This window comes from Triticum aestivum, chromosome 7A, assembly GCF_018294505.1.
Source record: "Triticum aestivum cultivar Chinese Spring chromosome 7A, IWGSC CS RefSeq v2.1, whole genome shotgun sequence".
NCBI lineage: Eukaryota > Viridiplantae > Streptophyta > Magnoliopsida > Poales > Poaceae > Triticum > Triticum aestivum.
Window position 1 is genome coordinate 44,998,498 of NC_057812.1, and position 22,867 is coordinate 45,021,364.

At 45.2% G+C, this 22,867-nt stretch overlaps 1 protein-coding gene across 1 annotated transcript; it reads right to left on the reverse strand.

Annotated features, from left to right (window-relative positions):
- Positions 1 to 256: 256 nt before the first annotated feature.
- Positions 257 to 1,333, reverse strand: LOC123151528 (GDP-mannose 4,6 dehydratase 2-like). Its single transcript, XM_044571227.1, has one exon. It carries the CDS (start codon positions 1,138 to 1,140, stop codon positions 295 to 297), a length of 846 nt encoding a protein of 281 aa, XP_044427162.1. The 5' UTR covers positions 1,141 to 1,333; the 3' UTR covers positions 257 to 294.
- Positions 1,334 to 22,867: the final 21,534 nt, after the last annotated feature.

Here is a 22,867-nt window from a genome sequence, read left to right on the forward strand (position 1 = left end):
GAATTAGAGAGATGACATTTTTTATAAAGTAGCTTGACATTAATAAAATGTCATCTCTCCGATCACCCCAACCATCCAGTCCTGCCGGCGAGATGAGGGCGAATGTACACAAACTGAATGATTGTCCTCCTTGGACCAAGTAGGAAAAGAAAATTACAATGAAACCCAAGAACTTTGCAATAAAGCCCTTGGACTCGATTGAATAAAGAGCAATCCGGTCCTTTCCCTCCAAAGCTCGGGTGGTCAATGAAATCGCCACGACGATGATCTTGTCGAAGATAATCCCCTCCAAGGCTAGATGTCGTGGTAGCCAGCATCCACAAGGACCTTCTCCTTCGTGGCGAGCTCGATGTCGTTATCTACCATCATCTCCACTAGCTGCTGGAAGCCAAGCTTGGGCTTCCACCCAAGCACTCTCCTCGACTTGGATGAATCTCCCTGAAGGCAGTCCACCTCGGAAGGGCGAAAGTACTTGTTGTCAATGACCGCATGATCCTTCCAGTTGAGGCCGGCGTACCCAAAAGCAGCCTGCAAGAACTCCTCCACCGTGTGGCACTCTTCGGTGGCGACAACATAATCGCCAGGCTTGTCCTGCTGGAGCATGAGCCACATCGCCTCGACGTAATCCCCGGCGAAGCCCCAATCCCTGGCGGCGGAGAGGTTGCCGAGGAAGACCTTGGTCTGGAGCCCAACCTTGATGCGGCCGATGGCGCGGGTGATCTTGCGGGTGACGAAGTTCTCGCCGCGCCGGGGGGACTCGTGGTTGAAGAGCACGCCGTTGCACGCGAAGAGCCCGTAGGCCTCGCGGTAGTTGACGGTGTACCAGTGCGCGGCGACCTTGGCGGCCGCGTAGGGTGACCGCGGGTAGAAGGGCGTGGTCTCGCTCTGCGGCGGCGGCGTGGAGCCGAACATCTCCGAGGACCCCGCCTGGTAGTAGCGCATGGGCTTGGCGGAGAGGCGGACAGCCTCGAGTAGGCGGAGCGCGCCGGTGGCGGTGACGTCGGCTGTGTAGTCGGGGACCTCGAAGGAGACGGCGACGTGGGACTGGGCAGCAAGGTTGTAGACCTCGTCGGGGAGGACGTGGTCGAGCGCGCGGCGGAGGGAGGACGAGTCGGAGAGGTCGGCGTAGTGGAGGCGCATCGGCGGGCGCGCGGCGGAGGGCGTCGCGTGCGGGTCGTGGTAGATGTGATCGAGGCGCTGGGTGTTGAAGTTGGAGGAGCGGCGGATGAGGCCGTGCACCTCGTACCCCTTGGACAGGAGCAGCTCAGTCAGGTAGCTCCCGTCCTGCCCCGTGATGCCCGTCACCAGCGCCACCTTCCGCTGCGCCGCCAGGGAACGGGGCACGGAGGGGTTCTCCTCGTCGGCGCCGGCGACGGCACTGCCGTTGGAGTGCGGCGTGGAGGAGTGTTAGCGGATAAGCTTGATAGCTGTAAGTTTGTTAGTATCTAGCAGGTTGTTAGCTAACTTGTACCATACGCACATATCTCTAAAACCGATCGTATCTTCCTGTTGTAAACGATCGGTGATGTAACCTGCATATAAATAGCAATCAACGCCATCTGTTTGGATGTGCGATCCAATCTATCGTGTGTCTTTACATGGTAACAAGAGCCTAGCTTCGACGCACGTCCAGAAACTCCATCCCTCGCCGCGACTCTCCTCGCCGCGATGTCCACCTCTCCCAACACCTCCGCGTCCACCGCATCGACAACCATTAGCTCCCAGCTTTCCGCCACTGCTGGTGCTCTCACCAATTCCTCCGTCTCAGTTGGGTCGATGATGACCGGGCAGGTCGGCGTGCCCAACCTCGCCCAGCTGGTGACGGTGAGACTCTCAAGGGAAAATCACCTCCTCTGGAAGGCCCAAATTGTTCCCATCCTGCGGGGGCATCAGCTTCTCGGCTTCGTCAACGGCGAGAGCACCCCCCCGGCGCGCCTCATTCCCGCCTCCACCGCTGAAGGGGCGGAGATGGTGATCAACCCAGCCCATACGGTCTGGCACGCCCAGGACCAGCTGCTCCTTGCCGGGATCCTCTCCACGCTCTCGCCCGACATCATCGCGCGCACGCTGAACTTCACGACATCGGCGCAGATATGGGCGGCACTCGAGCGCATGTACGCCTCGCAGTCTCGCTCCAGGATCATGCAGCTTAAGAGGCAGCTTACGCACGCCCAGAAAAAGGACATGAACATGGCTGATTATTTTGGCCATGTCAAGGGTCTCGCTGACCAGCTTGCTGCGGCCGGCAGCCTCGTCTCCGAGACTGATGTGATCGACTACATGTTCACAGGCCTTGATAACTCGTACGACGCCCTCGTCACATCGATCAATCTGCTGCTGGCCAACGGTGGCATCTCTCTCGATGAAGTGTACTCGCACATGCTGGATTACGAGGCGCGTCAAGACAATGCCAACACCGGCTATCAGTTGTCAGCCAATCTTGCGGGACGAGGCAACGGCGCTCGAGGCGGCGGCAACGGTGGAGGTGGCTCCTCTGGCGGCAGCGGTGGCCGCAATCGCAACAATGATGGCCGGAACCAGCAGGGAGGCAACCGTCGCAACGGCGGCAACAGCGGCGGCGGCGGTAACTCTGCTGCAGGCAACGGCTCCAATGGCCAACCAGCCGGCGGTCACCAAGGCGGCTACAACAGGAGGAACTCCAACTCCGATCGTCCGCGGGTGCCATGCCAAATCTGCAACAAGCTCGGCCACTCTGCAAGGACCTGTTATGATCGCTACAACCACAACTCCCAGCAGGAGGATGCACGTTTCGCCAACAACATCTCTACCGGCTCTCCGGCACTTGACCCAGCGTGGTACATGGACTCCGGCGCCACCGACCATATCACCGGCGACTTAGACAAGCTGCACATGCGTGAGCAGTACACCGGCAAGGACCAAGTGCATACAGCAAATGGAACTGGTATGGCTATTACTCATGTTGGAAAAGCCCTTCTTCCTACACCGCATGCACCTCTTGTCCTTAACAATGTTCTTCATGTTCCACATACCACAAAAAATCTTTTATCTACTGATCGACTCACCTCTGATAACAATGTTTGCGTTGAAATTCATCCTCTTTATTTTCTTGTCAAGGATCGAGCTTCGAAGAGGGTTCTTCTTCACGGACCTAGCGAAGGTGGTCTCTATCCAGTTCGTCCCATGCAACCAAGTAGGAATAAAACGGCGTTCTCTGCCGTCACCAAGCCCAGTTATGATCGGTGGCACTGTCGACTCGGTCACCCCTCCTCACGGATAGTAGATCCTGTCTTAGGTCATTTTAATCTTCAGTTCAATCGTGAGTCAAATAAAGCACATGTATGTGATGCATGTCAGCAAGGGAAGAGTCACCAACTTCCTTATGCCAGTTCTTCTAGGGTCACTTCATTTCCTCTTGAGCTTATTTTCTCTGACGTTTGGGGGCCTGCGTGCACCTCGTCAGGAGGTTTTAGCTACTATGTGAGCTTCATAGATGATTTTAGCAAATTCACTTGGTTGTTCTGTCTTAAGCATAAATCCGATGTTTTCAATATCTTTCATCGCTTTCAATCTCATGTCGAACGTCTCCTTAATCGGAAAATCTTGCAGATTCAGACCGACTGGGGAGGGGAGTACCGTAAGCTTAATACTTTCTTCCAAAACATCGGCATTGAACACCACTTATCCTGCCCACACACACACCAACAAAACGGGTCAGCGGAAAGAAAACACCGCCATGTCGTCGAAACTGGCCTCACCTTGCTCGCCCAAGCTTCCATGCCATTACGATTTTGGGATGAGGCGTTTCATACCGCATGTTTTTTGATCAATCGTCTTCCTACCCGTACTATTAATATGAATACCCCCCTGCAACGCTTATTTGGCACCGCTCCAGACTATACTTTCCTTCGTACTTTTGGCTGTGCCTGTTGGCCGTGCCTTCGCCCCTACAACAATCATAAACTCCAGTTTAGGTCCAAGCGTTGCGTCTTTCTCGGGTACAGTAGCACACACAAGGGTTACAAATGCCTTCATGTTTCGTCTGGCAGGGTGTATATCTCGCGGGATGTTGTATTCGATGAGCAGTCTTTTCCCTATGCTGATCCATCCAAATCAGACTCACTACCCCCGTCATATGACGAGCTTCGTCTACTTGCTCCACCTAAAGTTTTTGATCCTGTCATATCAACCGCTGCGGTGGAAGAAGAACCTTCTCCTATGGGTGATACTGTACCTATTTCATCTAATGTAACGCATGAGGATCCTTGTTTGGTTTCTCTTTCTCCTGTGCAGGCGCCTACATCAACAGTGCCATGCAGCCGATGTGATCTCGTCATGCAGGAACCAGCCAGGGCGTCATCCGGCCCAACTGACTCGGTTTTGGCTTCCCCCGTTCAGGCGACTACGCCTGGACCAGTCTCGCCCGCTCGGCTGGCCTCTGCTGAGCCGGCTGCCTCTCCACCACCAGGGTCCGACTCCGACTCCTTCGAGCTCCTTCAGCAGCCGGTTTCGCAGATTGAAGTGCGCGCACCCGCTCCAGCCGATGCGTCTCGTCGGTATGCCACTCGCCTTTGCGACGGCACTCGCCGTGAGAAGGTGCGCACCGACGGCACCATACCATATGGTCCACAACGAAGACGGCGGCAAGTTTCGCTGGCCATGGTTGAACCCGCCAATCATCTTGATGCTCTTGCGGACCCTCATTGGCGGTCCGCCATGGACGTGGAATACCAGGCGTTGCTCAAGAACCAGACCTGGCACCTCGTTCCTCGGCCTCCTCGCTGCAACCTCATCGACTGCAAATGGGTTTTCAAACTCAAGTATCGTGCCGATGGCTCCATTGATCGTCATAAGGCTCGTCTCGTCGCCAAAGGGTTCAAGCAACGCCATGGCATCGACTATACAGAGACATTCAGTCCAGTAATTAAGCACACCACTATTCGCCTGGTTATTTCTCTTGCAGTTTCACGTGGTTGGGTGCTTCGCCAATTGGACGTGCAGAATGCGTTCCTCCACGGCATTCTCGAAGAAGATGTATACATGAAGCAACCACCAGGATATGTTGATCCACAGCTTCCGCAGCACGTGTGCAAATTGGACAAATCACTATATGGTCTTAAACAATCCCCCCGGGCCTGGTTCTCTCGGCTGAGTGCAAAGCTTCAGGAGCTTGGTTTCCATCCCTCTCTTGCTGACACGTCCCTGTTTATCTATCATCAAGGGGGCGTATGTATGTACATGCTGATCTACGTCGATGATATCATCATTACCGGTTCGTCGCCGAAAGCGCTCACATCACTTGTCCATAGTCTGCATGAAGCTTTCGCCCTGAAGGACCTAGGCGACCTCCACTATTTTCTGGGAATTGAGGTGCAGCGCCAGGGGGAGTCTATACTTCTGAAACAGGCCAAATATACAGCTGATCTTTTGAGAAAAGCAGGTATGACATATTGCAAGCCAGTTACTTCACCAATGTCCACCTCTGAAACTTTGTCTCGCGAAGGAGGACAACTTCTGTCACCGGAAGCAGCCACGAGATATCGGAGTATTGTAGGGGCACTACAATATCTGACTTTGACACGTCCGGACATTAGTTACGCCGTGAACAAAGTATGCCAATATCTCCACTCGCCCGCAGAAGCACACTGGACGGCAGCAAAACGCATCCTGCGATACCTGAGACACACATCAGGCATAGGACTGAAAATCAGCAAGTCTACATCCACTTTGCTTAGTGTGTTTTCAGACGCTGACTGGGCTGGATCGACCGATGACAGGCGCTCTACCAGTGGCTTCGTATTATTTTTCGGCTCTAATCTGGTGTCTTGGAGCGCGAGAAAACAGGCTACGGTATCTCGGTCAAGTACAGAGGCCGAATACAAGGCGCTGGCAAACGCAACAGCAGAGCTGATTTGGCTTCAAATTCTACTCGGCGAGCTCGGCATACGACAATGGAGACCGCCAGTGTTGTGGTGCGACAACATAGGAGCGACATACTTGTCAGCCAATCCGGTATTCCATGCACGCACCAAACATATCGAGGTTGATTTCCACTTTGTTCGGGAGCGAGTAGCTCGCAAGGCATTGGACATACGATTCGTGTCGTCCCAAGATCAGCTTGCCGATGGCCTGACCAAACCGATTGGCGCAGCACAGCTCCGACTTCTGCGACACAATCTCAATCTCTCGGGAGCTGAGATTGAGGGGGAGTGTTAGCGGATAAGCTTGATAGCTGTAAGTTTGTTAGTATCTAGCAGGTTGTTAGCTAACTTGTACCATACGCACATATCTCTAAAACCGATCGTATCTTCCTGTTGTAAACGATCGGTGATGTAACCTGCATATAAATAGCAATCAGCGCCATCTGTTTGGATGTGCGATCCAATCTATCGTGTGTTTTTACAAGGAGTCGGCCATTCTTCTTCCGTTAGATGTGCGAAGAGGCCCTGGACTATTTGTAAGGCCGGAAGACACATTGCTCTGCGTCAGCTCGGCTGTACTTGGAAAAAATTAGATCAGATAAAAAACTAGGAAAATTTTGGACACTCCACATAAATTGACAGCTGTACTGTTCAACAAATTTGAATATGTTCTTATCTTGTCTTAATTGGTCTGAATACATGAATAAATAAAGTATGCTGAAGTACCCGGCTACCCGCCTCCCTAGCAATCATAAGGCGCACGCACTTGATGCGTCATTCGATCTGGGCACTGATCATCATCATCGTTAATCCATTTCTCACATGTGCGCCGGATTCATGGATGGATGAACTGTTAAGCGCGTTGCCTATGTGTGTGTTGTTTCTTCGCCCTTGCTAGCCTTGGAGTTGAGAGGATGGTTGATAGTATCGGGGCGGGGGCGGTGGCGGGACGGCGGGCGGGCGGCGGGACGGCGGACGGCGTTGATCGGGGCAGCCTGGCGGCGTCGATGAGCTCGGCATCGTCGGACGGGGGGACCGGGGGAGGGGGTGGGGGGACTGAATTCGTGAAATTTCTAAGTGCTACCTTATATGGCCAGAGCAATGGTCCCGGTTCGTGGCACCAACCGCGACCAAAGACCCCATTTAGTCCCGGTTGGTGCCACCAAAGGGCTGCTGAAAAGAGACATTTGGTTCCGGTTGGTAGCACCAACCGGGACTAAAGGGGGGCACTAGTTTCGGTTGGTGCCACGAACCGGTACCAATGCACCTCTTTAGTCTCGGTTGGTGCCATCAATCGGGACCAAAGGCCTTGTGCAGCCCCGCGTCAAAAGTTTAGTCTCACCTCGCTAGCTGAGAGAGCTCGAGAGTGGTTTATAAGCGTTGTTGCACCAACCCTTTTGAGCTCGTCTCAACTGCAGGCTTTCGAGCATAATCTGTCACTTGTGCCTGTGGGCCTATTGGGCCTAATGCGGGCTTGAATCATGTCCCATGGTTGGGTTTCTAGTCGTATTCAAGCCGTGCTGGCCTAGTAGGTGGACTTTTTTGTTTTCTTTGTTGCTTTATTTATTTTATTTTGTTTCTACATACAACAAAATACTTACTGTTGTTATTTTTATTTATTTTATTTAAAGTTTATTTATTTTTTAATTAAAGTTTATTTTGTTTCTACTTATTTATTTTATTAAAGTTTATTTTATTTTATTTTCTTTCTACTTATTTATTTTTTTGCTTTGTTTCTATTTATCTATTTTATTAAAGTTTATTTTATTTTGTTTCCACTTATTTATTTTATTTTTTTCTACTTATTTATTTTATTTTATTTTTGAACAGAAAATACTTTGAGAATTTTAGTTGCACAAATTTTATATAATTTTAGTTTCAATAATACTAGAGGTTTATAAAACTTTTTACTTGATTCCTTTTGCTATTAGAGTTTCAATAAAGTTTTCTAGTTCATTATTTTTGCTATTAGAGTTTCATAAAAGTTTTCCAGATCATTTTTTTATATTAGTTCATACTTTGAGCTAAATGACCCTGAAATTGAAAAGCGCTTCAGATGAACTCTGAAGAGGTTGAAAATTGGCATGGTATCATCAATTCACCCATATATCATGTGCTAAAAAGTTGAGAGGGTTACGAAAAAAACTAGATGCACTTCGTGTACAAAATGGACAATCTCTTTTGAAGTATCAGGGTTTCGGACGAAAGCTCATCTATTACAAAGGGATTTGATTTTTTTGAACTTATTTGAACTCCAGATTTTTTTGTGTTCAAAATGCACCATTCAAAGACACATCATCAATTTTGAACCCTTTCTGACTTCATATGTTATTTTTCATGCATTTACTGATTTTTTTAGCTAAATGACCCTGAAATTGAAAAGCACTACAGATGAACTCTGGAAAGGTTGAAACTTGGTATGCTATCATCATTTCACCCACATAGCATGTGCTAAAAAGTTGAGAGGGTTACGGGAAAAACTGGATGCACTTCGTGTATGATACGTCTCCAATGTATCTATAATTATTCATTGTTCCATGCTATTATATATTCTGTTTTGGATGTTTAATAGGCTTATTTGTACACTTTTATATTATTTTTGGAACTAACCTATTAACCGAAGGCTTAGCCCAAATTGCTGTTTTTTTCCCTATTTCAGTGTTTCGCAGAAAAATAATATCAAACGGAGGCCAAACGAAATGAAACCTTCGGGAGCGTGATTTTTGGAACAAACGTGGTCCGGAGGACTTGGAGTGGACGTCAAGCAACCAACGAGGAAGCCACGAGGCAAGGGGCGCGCCTACCCCCCTGGGCGCACCCTCCACCCTCGTGGCTCCACCGACCTACTTCTTCCTCCTATATATACCTACGTACCCTGAAAACATCGAAGAGCACCACGAAAACGTAATTCCACCGCCGCAACCTTCTGTATCCGTGAGATCCCATCTTGGGGCCATTTCCGACGCTCCGCTGGAGGGGGCATTGATCACGGAGAGCTTCTACATCAACACCATAGCCTCTCCGATGACGTGTGAGTAGTTTACCTCAGACTTTCGGGTCCATAGTTATTAGCTAGATGGCTTCTTCTCTCTCTTTGGATCTCAATACAATGTTCTCCTCGATTCTCTTGGAGATCTATTCGATGTAATCTTCTTTTGTGGTGTGTTTGTCGAGATCCGATGAATTATGGGTTTATGATGAAGATTATCTATGAATAATATTTGAATCTTCTCTGAATTCTTTTATGTATGATTGATTATCTTTGCAAGTCTCTTCGAATTATCAGTTTGGTTTGGCCTACTAGATTGATCTTTCTTGCAATGGGAGAAGTGCTTAGCTTTGGGTTCAATCTTGCGGTGCTCGATCCTAATGGCAGTAGGGGAAACGACACGTATTGTATTGTTGTCAACGTTGACGACGACGGACTCCTCTAGGCCGTGGCTTGGGGTGTGTGTTGTAATAAGCCACGGTGTGTGTGGTCGGACTCGTCGGGCACGACGGATTCGCGCAGGACATACAAGACGCGCTGGTGCAGTCGGGCTCGTCGGACGTGACGGATGTGTGTGGGACATGCGAGGCACAGCGAAAGACGTGGCGTATGTGTGTGTGTGTACGTAAGGTGTGCGTGGCGTGCACATGCATGTATTAGTTGCGGTGTACTAGTAGTAGCTAGGTTGTTTGCAGTCGGTTGCGAGCCGCGCGCTGTGCGCGTCGTGCGCGCGCGTGGCCGAACGGAGCGCTTGCATGCAGCGGTCAGTGGTGCATGCGTGCTTGGCTGAAACGTGGGCGATGCGTTGCTGCCCGGGCTACAAAGCCAGTTGGGTTGAATAGTATTTATAGCACGATGGTTAGTTGCAATAAAGAAAAAATCAGGACGTTTGAGTGCCGGAGCGTTGAAACGCCAGGGCATTGCTCGCCAGAAAAAGTGCTTCTTCTACCTTTGTCCAGAGCTAATCTACGGCTGCGGCAACACACCATGAAGGCATGGACGACCTCGTGGCCAGTACGGCAGACCTGAAGTCGCCCTCTGCATTCAGGCGGCCGACCATGGAGCCCGAGATGCCATGCAGTGCAGGTGCAGCCATGCGCCGGTGCGTATGTGCAGCCATGGAGCTCTCCATTGCCGGGCCCGTTCTCTTCCTCCAAGCCTCGGCGGTGCCTCCGGCGAGCAGGCGAGCTTCGTGCCCCACGTCCTTCATCTTGGAGGAGCCGAAGAGGTGGTCAACCGCTGTGCTTGGAGACGCCCGACGGTGGCGAGGAGCTGGACAGCGCCTGGGCCATGCCGGTACAAACCGTGGCCATGTAACTCGCAAACCGCCGGTACAAGCATCGTAAGAAGCTGGAGTCGGAAGTATAACTTGCATGTATGCTTTGTTTCAGGTTCTTATTAGCTGAATACTCTCTTTTTTTTCGAAAAAGGGGGCTTCCCGGCCTCTGCATCAGAGTGATGCATACGGTCATCTTATTAATCAAATAATAAAATGTGCCAACAAGGTTCCAAAGTCTCCGGCTTAAAGAAAGAAAAAAGATAAATATAGCTCACACAGAGCGAAAAGAGGCTAGACACACAAACTAGCCAGGGAAAGGTGCCACAACCGGCTGGCTAAACATAGATAGGAAAACTAATTGCCTATCCTATTACATGACCGTCATCCAAACCGGTTGAAGATATCCCGAGCTACCATCTCCCAACGGATAGATCCAGTAACCAAATGCTCCCTGGCCTCCATCGGAGTGAGTAGCGACCACGAACGGATCAGCGCCGTAACTCGGAAAATAACCTGCAAGAAATGAAACCGTGATGTTATGTTAAAAACCAAATCATTTCTGCAATTTCAGATAGTCCACAACAGAGCGCAAACTCCAACCCGAATATGTCTTGCTAAGTCTGGCTCAACCCCATTAAGCCATGTCCCAAATAATACATTGACCGAAGTCGGTGGAGTAATATTAAAAGAAATATGGACCGTCCGCCAAAGAACTTTGGCCAACGGGCAATCAAAGAATAAATGCTTAATCGTCTCATCCCGATCACAGAAACTACACCTAGTAGGTCCTGTCCAATTACGCTTGATCAAGTTGTCCTTTGTTAAAATAACTTGTTTATGGACAAACCACATAAACACTTTAATTTTTAAAGGAACTTTGACAGCCCAAACATACTTGGAAGTTGGAATAGCATTCGAATTAATAGCATCAATATACATTGATTTGACTGTAAATACTCCAGAACTAGTCAACTTCCAGCGTAATACATCGGGTTGGTGAGAAAGTTGAACCTCCATCCGTCTCCTAACTAGATGGAGCCATTCTTTCCAATGATTGCCCGCTAGCGACCGTCTAAACTGAATATTAAGGGGGACAGATTGAAATACCGTCGCCACGAACACCTCACGTCATTGAGCAATCCGATATAAAGACGGATATTGAATGGCTAAAGGTGAGTCTCCAAGCCAAGTATCCTCCCAGAAACGTGTACTTGTACCATTTCCAATAACAAATCTCGTCCTATTGAACATTGATTGTTTGACTTTCATTAGTCCTTTCCAGAAAGGCGAATCAGTCGGCCTGACTGCGACCTGGGACAATGTTTTAGTCTGGAGGTACTTGTTGCGGAGGATCTGCGCCCATATGGCCTCAGTCCCGGAAGAAAGCTTCCACAACCACTTACTAAGAAGGCATCTGTTCTTAACTTCAAGATTTTCAATACCAAGGCCCCCTTCGTCTTTCGCTCTACAGATGATGTCCCATTTAGCAAGCCGATATTTTCTTTTAAGTTCATCACCCTGCCAAAAGAAACGTGACCGATAGAAGTCCAGTCGTTTCCTAACACCAACTGGGACCTCAAAGAACGATAAGAGAAACATAGGCATACTCGTGAGCACCGAATTAATCAATATCAAACGGCCTCCGTATGACATGAGCTTACCCTTCCAACAGCTCAGTTTTTTCTCAAATTGATCCTCGATGCACTTCCATTCTCTGTTTGTTAGCCTACGATGGTGTATCGGAATACCAAGGTATGAGAAGGGTAAACTCCCCAACTCGCACCCAAACAATTGCCTATAAGAATCCTGGTCGTCTTTGGCTCTACCAAAGCAGAACAACTCGCTCTTATGAAAGTTAATCTTTAACCCGGTCAATTGTTCAAAAAGGCATAACACTAGCTTCATATTTCTCGCCTTGGCCAAATCATGCTCCATAAAGATGATTGTATCATCTGCGTATTGAAGGATGGATACACCTCCATCAACGAGATGAGGTACCAAACCACCTACTTGACCATTCTCCTTAGCCCTTCCTATCAAAATTGCTAACATATCCACCACAATGTTAAACAGGATAGGGGACATCGGATCTCCTTGTCTGAGGCCTTTATGTGTCTGAAAGTAATGACCTATATCATCATTCACTTTAATTCCCACACTCCCTTTTTGCGTAAAGGATTCGACCTGTCGGCGCCAGGCTTCATCAAAACCTTTCATACGCAATGCCTGTTGGAGGAATGGCCACTTAACCTTATCGTATGCTTTTTTGAAATCCACCTTAAAAATTACTCCATCTAATTTTTTGGAATGGATTTCATGGAGCGTTTCATGAAGAACAACCACCCCTTCAAGGATGTTCCTGTTCGGCATGAAAGCAATTTGGGATTGTTGCACCACAGACTGCGCAATCTGTGTGAGCCTATTGGTCCCGACCTTGGTGAAGATTTTGAAACTAACATTGAGGAGGCAGATCGGTCTGAACTGCTCAATCCTCACAGCATCCGCTTTCTTAGGGAGCAATGTGATAGTTCCAAAATTCAAGTGAAATAATTGAAGCTGTCCAGAGAATAGATCATGAAACATAGGTAGTAAATCCCCCTTAATAATGTGCCAGCACTTTTTATAGAACTCGGCTGGGAACCCATCCGGACCGGTAGCTTATTGTTTTTCATTTGTGCAATAGCATCAAACACCTCCTTTTCTGAGAACGAGGCTATCAGTATATCATTATCAGCAGCAGACAATTGAGGCACGTCCTCAATCCTGGACTCATCGAGGGACACACAATTATCCTCCGGAGGTCCAAATAACTGTCTATAATACTCGGTAATATATGTTTTGAGATTATCCTGACCTAAAATAGTACCCTCATCCTGTTCAAGCTGAAAGATCCGCTTCTTTCTGTGCTTACCATTAGCAATGAGGTGAAAGAATTGAGTATTCGCGTCCCCTTAGACCACTTTGCGGACCTTAGCTCGCAAAGCCCACTTCAATTCTTCTTCGCGGAGAAGTTCTTTCAGCCTCTTCTCCGCCTCATTTTTGACCTGGAGCTCAGAAGGCATCAAAATCGCGGATTCGGCTTTTATGTCCAGGGCCTGTACAAGAGAGAGGAGCCTATCCTTCTCGATCTTATACACCCCACTGAGGTGCTTAGCCCAACCCCGTAAGAAACTTCTCAAATGCCTAATTTTATTCTGCCAGCGCTCGACCGCCGTCCTTCCTCCTACACCCTTGGCCCATTCCCTGGCTATGAGGTCTAGGAACCCCTCGCGTTCGAACCAGGCCATCTCGAATGAGAAGGTGTTTTTGTTTCCCATATGGTTCAGCTCCCCCGAGTCTACGAACAATGGTGTGTGATCTGAAATTCCCCGCGTGAGAGCTTGCACCGTAACAAGAGGGAACTTCTGTTCCCACTCCACGCTGGCGAGAACTCGATCAAGCTTTTCATATGTCGGGTTTGGCAGAGCATTAGCCCAGGTAAACTTTCTACCAGAAAGCTCTATCTCCCTTAGATCCAAGCTTTCAATAATGGTATTGAACATAAACGACCACCTGCCGTCAAAGTTATCATTATTTTTCTCCTCTCTCCTCCTAATGATATTGAAATCACCCCCGACCAAAATCGGAAGCTGTTCGGACCCACAGATCCGAACAAGGTCCGCCAGAAACTCCGCTTTAAGCTCGGGCTGTGCAGCACCATAAACCGCCACCAAAGCCCAGTTGAACCCATCAACTTTAGACCTAACTCGAAACTTTACCGCAAAGTCGCCCATTACTACACTCCGGACTTCAAGGGAATCGCATCTCACACCCAGTAAGATACCGCCTGATCTACCTCGTGGCGGGAGGCAATGCCAGTCGAAATCAATACCACCCACAAGAGAGGATAGAAACTGCGGTGCAAAATTCTCTCTACCGGTTTCCGATAGAGCAATGAAATCTAACCGATGTGAATGAGAATACTCCTTAGTGAACGAGAATTTATCTGTGCTGGCTAGCTAATAGGGGATGTGGGCTCCCAATGGATTAAGTGGGATAGCCCGATTAATTATTTTTCTATCCAATGGGATCCCAGTTAAACGATTTAAGTGGGGGATCCGACTTGCCTGCTCCCTCCCCATGCTCCCATCCGTGCTCCCACTCCATCCTACGGTTGTCTTTTTCTCTTTTTTCTTTCCAATCTAATCATCTCCCCCCTGATTTTAAAGGGGTGGGGTCGGGCCTTATTTTGTTCCAATCAAAATATGCCATGTATGCGGGAGCACGGATGGGCGCACGCCGGGGGAGCAGGCAAGTCTCGTCCTTAAGTGGGATGGGGGAGTTAGTCCCACTTAAACCCACCTCCACATGCAGCCTGAGTTGATACCGTGCACCATGGTTTGCCCCATGCTGGCCCTCCAGTACTCCTTTCCTTTCTACCCAGTTGTTAGATGGACCCGGCATCGAGTTTGCTTTCCCTCTCTGTGTGTGATGGCACATACAATACAACAAAATGCGGCAAGTAACATAGTCATGTGAAAGTGCAAAATGAAATATTGCATGCTGATGCCACACATATGTGATATGTTCACATTATAAAGGCAGTAGGGACTGATGACCCACAAGTATAGGGGGTCTATCATAGTCCTTTCGATAAGTAAGAGTGTCGAACCCAACGAGGAGTAGAAGAAAATGATAAGCGGTTTTCAGCAAGGTATTCTCTGCAAGTACTGAAATAAGTGGTAATAGACAATTTTGTGATAGGATAAATTGTAACGAGCAACAAGTAACAAAAGTAAATAAAATGCAGCAAGGTGGCCCAATCCTTTTTGTAGCAAAGGATAAGCCGGAACAAACTCTTATATAAGGAAAAGCGCTCCCGAGGACACATGGGAATATCGTCAAGCAAGTTTTTATCACGTTCATATGATTCGCGTTCGATACTTTGATAATTTGATATGTGGGTGGACCGGTGCTTGGGTGCTGTTCTTACTTGAACAAGCATCCCACTTATGATTAACCTCTATTGCAAGCATCCGCAACTACAACAAAAGTATTACGGTAAACCTAACCATAGCATGAAACATGTGGATCCAAATCAGCCCCTTACGAAGCAACGCATAAACTAGGGTTTAAGCTTCTGTCACTCTAGCAACCCATCATCTACTTATTACTTCCCAATGCCTTCCTCTAGGCCCAAATAATGGTGAAGTGTTATGTAGTCGACGTTCACATAACACCACTAGAGGCTAGACAACATACATCTTATCAAACTATCAAACGAATACCAAATTCACATGACTACTCATAGCAAGACTTCTCCCTTGTTCTCAGGAACAAACATAATTACTCACAGAGCATATTCATGTTCATAATCAGAGGGGTAATAATATGCATATAGGATCTGAACATATGATCTTCCACCAAATAAACCAACTAGCATCAACTACAAGGAGTAATCAACACTACTAGCAACCTACTAGCACCAATCCCGGACTTTGAGACAAGAATTGGATACAAGAGATGAACTAGGGTTTGGAGATGAGATGGTGCTGGTGAAGATGTTGATGGAGATTGCCCTCTCCCGATGAGAGGAGCGTTGGTGATGACGATGGTGATGATTTCCCCCTCTCGGAGGGAAGTATCCCCGGCAGAACAGCTCTGTCGGAGCTCTAGATTGGTTCCTCCAAGGTTCCGCCTCGTGGGGCGGAGTCTCGTCCCGAAAAGTTCCTTCTTATTTTTTTCTCATCGAAAGACTTCATATAGGAGAAGATGGACGTCGGAGAGCCACCAGGGGGCCCATGAGGTTGGGGGGCGCGCCCTAGGGGGGGCGCGCCCCGCACCCTCGTGAGAAGGGTGTGGGCCCCCTGGCCTTCATCTTTGGCGAGGATTTTTCTTTATTTATTTTAGGATGTTCCGTGGAGTTTCAGGACTTTTGGAGTTGCGCAGAATAGGTCTCTAATATTTGCTCCTTTTCCAGCCCAGAATTCCAGCTGCCGGCATTCTCCCTCCTTATGTAAACCTTGTAAAATAAGAGAGAATAGCCATAAGTATTGTGGCATAAAGTGAAATAACAATCCATAATGCAATATATATTGATATAAAAGCATGATGCAAAATGGACGTATCAACTCCCCCAAGCTTAGACCTCGCTTGTCCTCAAGCGAAAAGCCGATAACAATAAATATGTCCTCATGTTTAGAGGTAGTGGCGTCGATAAAAATAAAATACGGACATGAAGGCATCATGATTATTCTTATAACAGCAATATATATAGATTTTGTCATATGATTACTTATGTTCAAGTGATGATCTATTCACAATGCAAAAGTATAAATCATAAATCTTATTGGGCTCTGAAAAACTATAATCTTAGTCATTGAAGCAATTGCAATTTATCATAACATCGAAAAGAGTCTATGTCAGAGCTAAAAAGCAAGTCCACATACTCAACTATCATTTAGTCCTTCATAATTGCTAACACTCATGCAATACTTGTGGTTATGAAGTTTTAATCAGACACAGAGAAAGATAGGGGCTTATAGTTTTTCCCCACAACCTTTTACCTCAAGGGTAATGTCAACAATAATGGTTCATGATCCCCTACATCCAATTAGATATATATATCATGTTCTTTCCAACATGCTGAGCTTGCCAAAGGATAAAATGAAAAAGGAAAGGTGAAGATCACTGTGACTCTTGCATAAGGTAGAAGATAATAATAAAAGAGAGGCCCTTCGCAGAGGGAAGCAGAGGTTGACATGCGCTTTTATGGTTGGATGCATAAAATCTCAATGCGGAAGAACGTCACTTTATATTGCCCCTTGTGATATGAACCTTTATTATGCAGTCCGTCTCTTTTATTACTTCCACATCACAAGATCGTATAAAGCTTATTTCTCCCACACCAATCAATCATACATATTTAGAGCAATTTTTATTGCTTTGCACCGATGACAACTTACTTGAAGGATCTTACTCAATCCATGGGTAGATATGGTGCACTCTCATGGCAAAACTGGTTTAAGGGTATTTGGAAGCACAAGTAGTATTTCTACTTGGTGCTGAGAATTGGCTAGCAAGAGGGGGAAAGGCACGCTCAACAAGTTAGAGGATCCATGACAACATACTTTATCTCAGATATAAGAAAGACATAACTCATTACGTTGTCTTCCTTGTCCAACATCAACTCTTTAGCATGTCATATTTTAATGAGTGCCCCCAATCATAAAAGATGTCAATGATAATATATCTATATGTGAAAACCTCTCTTTCCTTATTACTTCCTATTAATTGCAACAATGACCGAAGCTATGTCTGCCAACTCCCAACAACTTATAATCATCATACTCTTTCTATGTGAAGTCATTACTCTCAATAAGATCAATATGAACTCTTTGTTTCTTTTTATTCTTTTTCTCTTTTCTTTTATTCACCCAAGATCATGGCAAAATAATCAAGCCCTTGACTCAACACTAATCTTTATTATATATAGCTCACGGACTCGATTATAAAGAGAGATCATAAAGAAAAACTCAAAACAAGATCATGCCATAAACTTTATTCTACTAAATCAAGTTACTACTAATAGGATCGAACTAAGAAAAACGGTAAAGATAGAAGTTGTGATTGTGATACGATACCGGGGCACCTCCCCCAAGCTTGGCAGTTGCCAAGGGGAGTGCCCATACCCATGTGATTATATCTCCTTGGTTGGTGAAGAAGGTGGTGGTGACGGATAATCGCACATCGAGCGTAAGAGGTCCTCCAACTTGCGAATAATGCCCTTGAGTGCGACAATATGCTCCTTCAACAAAATATTTTCTTGTGTGAGATACTTGTTTTGTATACGAGGTAACTCAATCATCTTGAAAGCTTCGATCTCAGTTGGGGTAGGAAGGTTATGATCAAGTTGAAGGATGTCTTTTGCTGCCGGAGCTTGATCCTCTGTGGCCTTCTTGATCCTTTCATCCTTGTTGGCCCTCATGGGTTCTTCCCTCTTTAGATCTATCTTCATTAGCCAAGCATTGTTGTCACCATTGTTGGAGGAGGGAGATGACATGATGCCTAGCCTGGAAAACCCTGACAGAAAACAGCTCGAAACAAGAACAGAGGAGGTTTGCGTGATACGGGAGTCAAAACCTTCGGGAGAATATATAATGAATTTTTACCGACCAAAATACGTAACGTGCAAGAAAACGGAGTCCGGAAGGCACACGAGGTGCTCACGAGGTAGGGGGCGCGCCCAGAGGGATAGGGCGCGCCCACCACCCTCGTGGGGCCCTCGTCTCCTTCCCGGACTGCTACTTATTTTTCTATTTTTCTAAATATTCCAAAACGGAGAAATATTGCCTTAAAAATTGTTTTGGAGTCGGTTTACTTACCGTACCACATACCTATTCCTTTTCGGAGTCTGAAACGTTCCGGAAAGTGTCCCTTATGTATTCCTCCGGGGTTACGGTTTCAATAATATTGGTTTCAACATTTATGGGATTACCTGAGATATAATGTTTAATTCTTTGACCATTTACCACCTTCGGATTTGTGCCCTCAAAGTTGTTTATTTTTATGGCACCGGAACGATAGACCTCTTCGATAACATAGGGGCCTTCCCACTTAGAGAGAAGTTTTCCTGCAAAAAATCTTAAACGAGAGTTGTATAGCAATACATAATCACCTACATTAAACTCACGCTTTTGTATCCTTTTGTCATGCCATCTTTTAACTTTTTCTTTAAACAACTTGGCATTTTCGTAAGCTTGGGTTCTCCATTCATCAAGTGAGCTAATATCAAATAACCTCTTCTCACCGGCAAGTTTAAAATCATAGTTGAGCTCTTTAATAGCCCAATATGCCTTATGTTCTAGTTCGAGAGGTAAGTGACATGCTTTTCCATAAACCATTTTATACGGAGACATACCCATAGGATTTTTTATATGCAGTTCTATAAGCCCATAATGCATCATCAAGTTTCTTAGACCAATTCTTTCTAGACCTATTAACAGTCTTTTGCAAAATTAATTTGAGCTCTCTATTTCTCAACTCTACTTGACCACTAGACTGAGGGTGATAAGGATATGCAATTCTATGATTAACATCATACTTAGCAAGCATTTTACGGAAGGCACCATGAATAAAGTGTGAACCACCATCAGTCATTAAATATCTAGGGACTCCAAACCTTGGGAAAATAGCTTCCTTAAGCATTTTAATAGAAGTGTTATGATCAACACTACTAGTTGGAATAGCTTCTACCCACTTAGTAACATAATCAACAGCCACTAGAATATGTGTGTATCCATTAGAGGTAGGAAAAGGTCCCATATAATCAAAGCCCCAAACATGGTTCAATAACAAGTGAATAATTCATAGGCATTTCTTGACGTCTACTAATATTACCAATTCTTTGACATTCATCACAAGACAAGACAAACTTACGGGCATCCTTGAAGAGAGAGGCCAATAAAAACCGCATTGCAATACCTTATGTGCAGTTCTATCTCCAGCGTGGTGTCCTCCATAAGCCTCGGAATGACACTTGTGTAGGATCTGTTCCTATTCATGCTCAGGTACACAACGTCTAATAACACCATCTACTCCTTCTTTATAAAGATGTGGGTCACCCCAAAAGTAATGTATTAAATCATAGAAAAACTTTTTCTTTTGTTGGTATGTGAAGCTAGATGGTATAAACTTAGCAACAATATAATTAGCATAATCAGCATACCATGGAGTACTACGAGAAGTACTTATAACATTTAATTGTTCATCAGGAAAGCTATCATTAATAGGTAGTGGGTCATCAAGAACATTCTCTAACCTAGACAAGTTGTCTGCAACGGGGTTCTCAGCTCCCTTTCTATCAACAATATTCAAATCAAATTCTTGTAGCAAGAGAACCCATCTAATAAGTCTAGGTTTAGCATCTTTCTTTTCCATAAGATATTTAATAGCAGCATGATCAGTGTGAATAATTACTTTAGAATCAACAATATAAGATCTGAACTTATCACAAGCAAATACAACTGCTAAAAGCTCTTTTTCAGTAGTAGCATAATTTCTTTGAGCATTGTCTAGAGTCTTACTAGCATAATGAATAACATTTAATTTCTTATCAACTCTTTGCCCTAGAACAACACCTACATTATAATCACTAGCATCACACATAATTTCAAAGGGTAAATTCCAATCAGGTGGCTGGACAACAGGTGCAGAGACTAATGCTTTCTTAAGTATTTCAAATGCTTCTACACAATCATCATCAAAGACAAATGGCATATCTTTTTGCAATAGATTAGTCAGAGGCCGAGAAATTTTTGAGAAGTCCTTAATGAACCTCCTGTAAAATCTGGCGTGACCAAGGAAACTTCTTATACCTTTGATGTCCTTGGGACATGGCATCTTTTCAATAGCATCAACCTTGGCTTTATCAACTTCAATACCTCTTTCAGAAACTTTATGCCCCAAGACAATACCTTCATTAACCATAAAGTGTCACTTTTCCCAATTCAAGACAAGATTAGTTTCTTCACATCTCTGCAAAACTCGATCAAGATTGCTCAAGCAATCATCAAAAGAGGAACCATAGACGGAAAAGTCGTCCATGAAAACCTCACAAATCTTTTCACAAAAGTTAGAGAATATAGCCATCATGCATCTTTGAAAGGTAGCAGGTGCATTACATAAACCAAAAGGCATACATCTATAACCAAAAGTACCAAAAGGGCATGTAAAAGTAGTCTTTGATTGATCTCTAGCCGACACAGGTATTTGAGAGAAACCAGAATAACCGTCTAGAAAGCAATAGTGTGTATGTTTGCATAATCTTTATAGCATTTGATCAATAAAAGGTAAGGGGTAATGATCTTTCTTAGTAGCTTTATTTAATTTGCGGAAATCAATTACCATCCTATAACCTGTGATAATTCTTTGTGGAATCAATTCATCCTTATCATTAGGAACAACAGTAATACCTCCCTTCTTCGGGACACAATGGACAGGACTTACCCACTCACTATCAGCAACGGGATAAATTATACCTGCCTCCAGAAGCTTGAGTATTTCTTTTCTTACCACTTCTTTCACTTTAGGATTCAGACGTCGTTGAGGATCACGAACTGGTTTGGCATCTGCTTCCAAATTTATTTTATGTTGACATAGAGTGGGACTAATGCCCTTAAGATCATCAAGAGTATATCTAATAGCAGCACGATGCTTCTTCAGAGTTTTCAATAATCTTTCTTCTTCATGCTCTGAAAGGTTAGCACTAATAATAACAAGATATATCTTCTTTTCATCAAGATAAGCATATTTAAGATTATCAGGCAAAGATTTAAGCTCAAACACAGGACCACCCTTGGGTGGAGGAGGATCCCCTAAAATTTCAACAGGCAAATTGTGTTGCAGAATAGGTTCCTGTTTAAAGAATACTTCATCTATTTCCCTTCTTTCATTCATGAACATATCATTTTCATGGTCTAGCAAATAGTGTTCTAAAGGATCACTAGGAGGTACGACAATAGAAGCAAGACCAATAATTTCATCCTTACTAGGTAATTCTTCCTCACGATGTTGTTTACTAAATTTAGAGAAATTAAACTCATGAACCATATCATCCAAGCCAATAGTAACAACATTCTTTGTGCAATCTATGGTAGCATTGACAGTGTTTAAGAAGGGTCTACCAAATATAATGGGACAAAAGCTATCTTGTGGGGAACCAAGAACAAGAAAATCAGCAGGATATTTAGTTTTCCCACACAAGACTTCATTCTTAATTTCTTCATATAAGTCAATAGGTATTACACTAGCACTAGCACCCATATCACATAAGCCATGATAACAACGATCTCCTATTTTAACAGAAATAACAGGCATGCCTACCACAGGTCTATGTTTATCTTTATCACAAGGTTTAGCAATTCTAGCAGTTTCACCTTCGAACTGAATAACATGCCCATCAATATTATCAGACAAGAGATCTTTAACAATAGCAATATTAGGTTCTACTTTAACTTGCTCAGGAGGTGTATAAGTTCTAATATTGCTTTTACGAACAACAGTTGAAGCTTTAGCATGATCCTTTACTCTAACAGGGAAAGTTGGTTTCTCAACATAAGAAGTAGGAATAATAGGATCATTATAAGTGACAGTCCTTTCTTCAACTTTAATAGGTGCAGCTACTTTTACTTCTATGGGAGGATGATATTTAAACCACTTCTCCTTAGGGAGATCAACATAAGTAGCAACAGATTCACAGAAAGAAGCTACTATCTCAGAGTCAAGTCCATATTTAGTGCTAAACTTACGGAAAATATCGGTATCCATAAAAGATTTAACACAATCAAACTTAGGTGTCATACCTGACTCCTTACCTTCGTCGAGGTCCCAATCTTCAGAGTTGTGCTTAATTCTATCCAGTAAATTCCATCTGAATTCAATAGTCTTCATCATAAAAGAGCCAGCACAAGAAGTATCAAGCATGGTGCGATTGTATTCAGAAAGCCGAGCATAAAAACTTTGCATAATTATTTCTCTCGGAAGCTCATGATTGGGGCATGAATATAACATTGATTTAAGCCTCCCCCAAGCTTGAGCGATGCTTTCTCCTTCGCGAGGCCAGAAATTATAAATATAATTGCGATCACGATGAACAAGATGCATATGGTAATACTTTTGATGAAATTCCAACTTCAATCTTTTATAGTCCCATGATCTCAT

Excerpts from the sequence above, each read along its gene's own strand:
- LOC123151528 (XM_044571227.1), bottom strand. The coding sequence starts at position 1,140 with ATGCGCCTCCACTACGCCGACCTCTCCGACTCGTCCTCCCTCCGCCGC.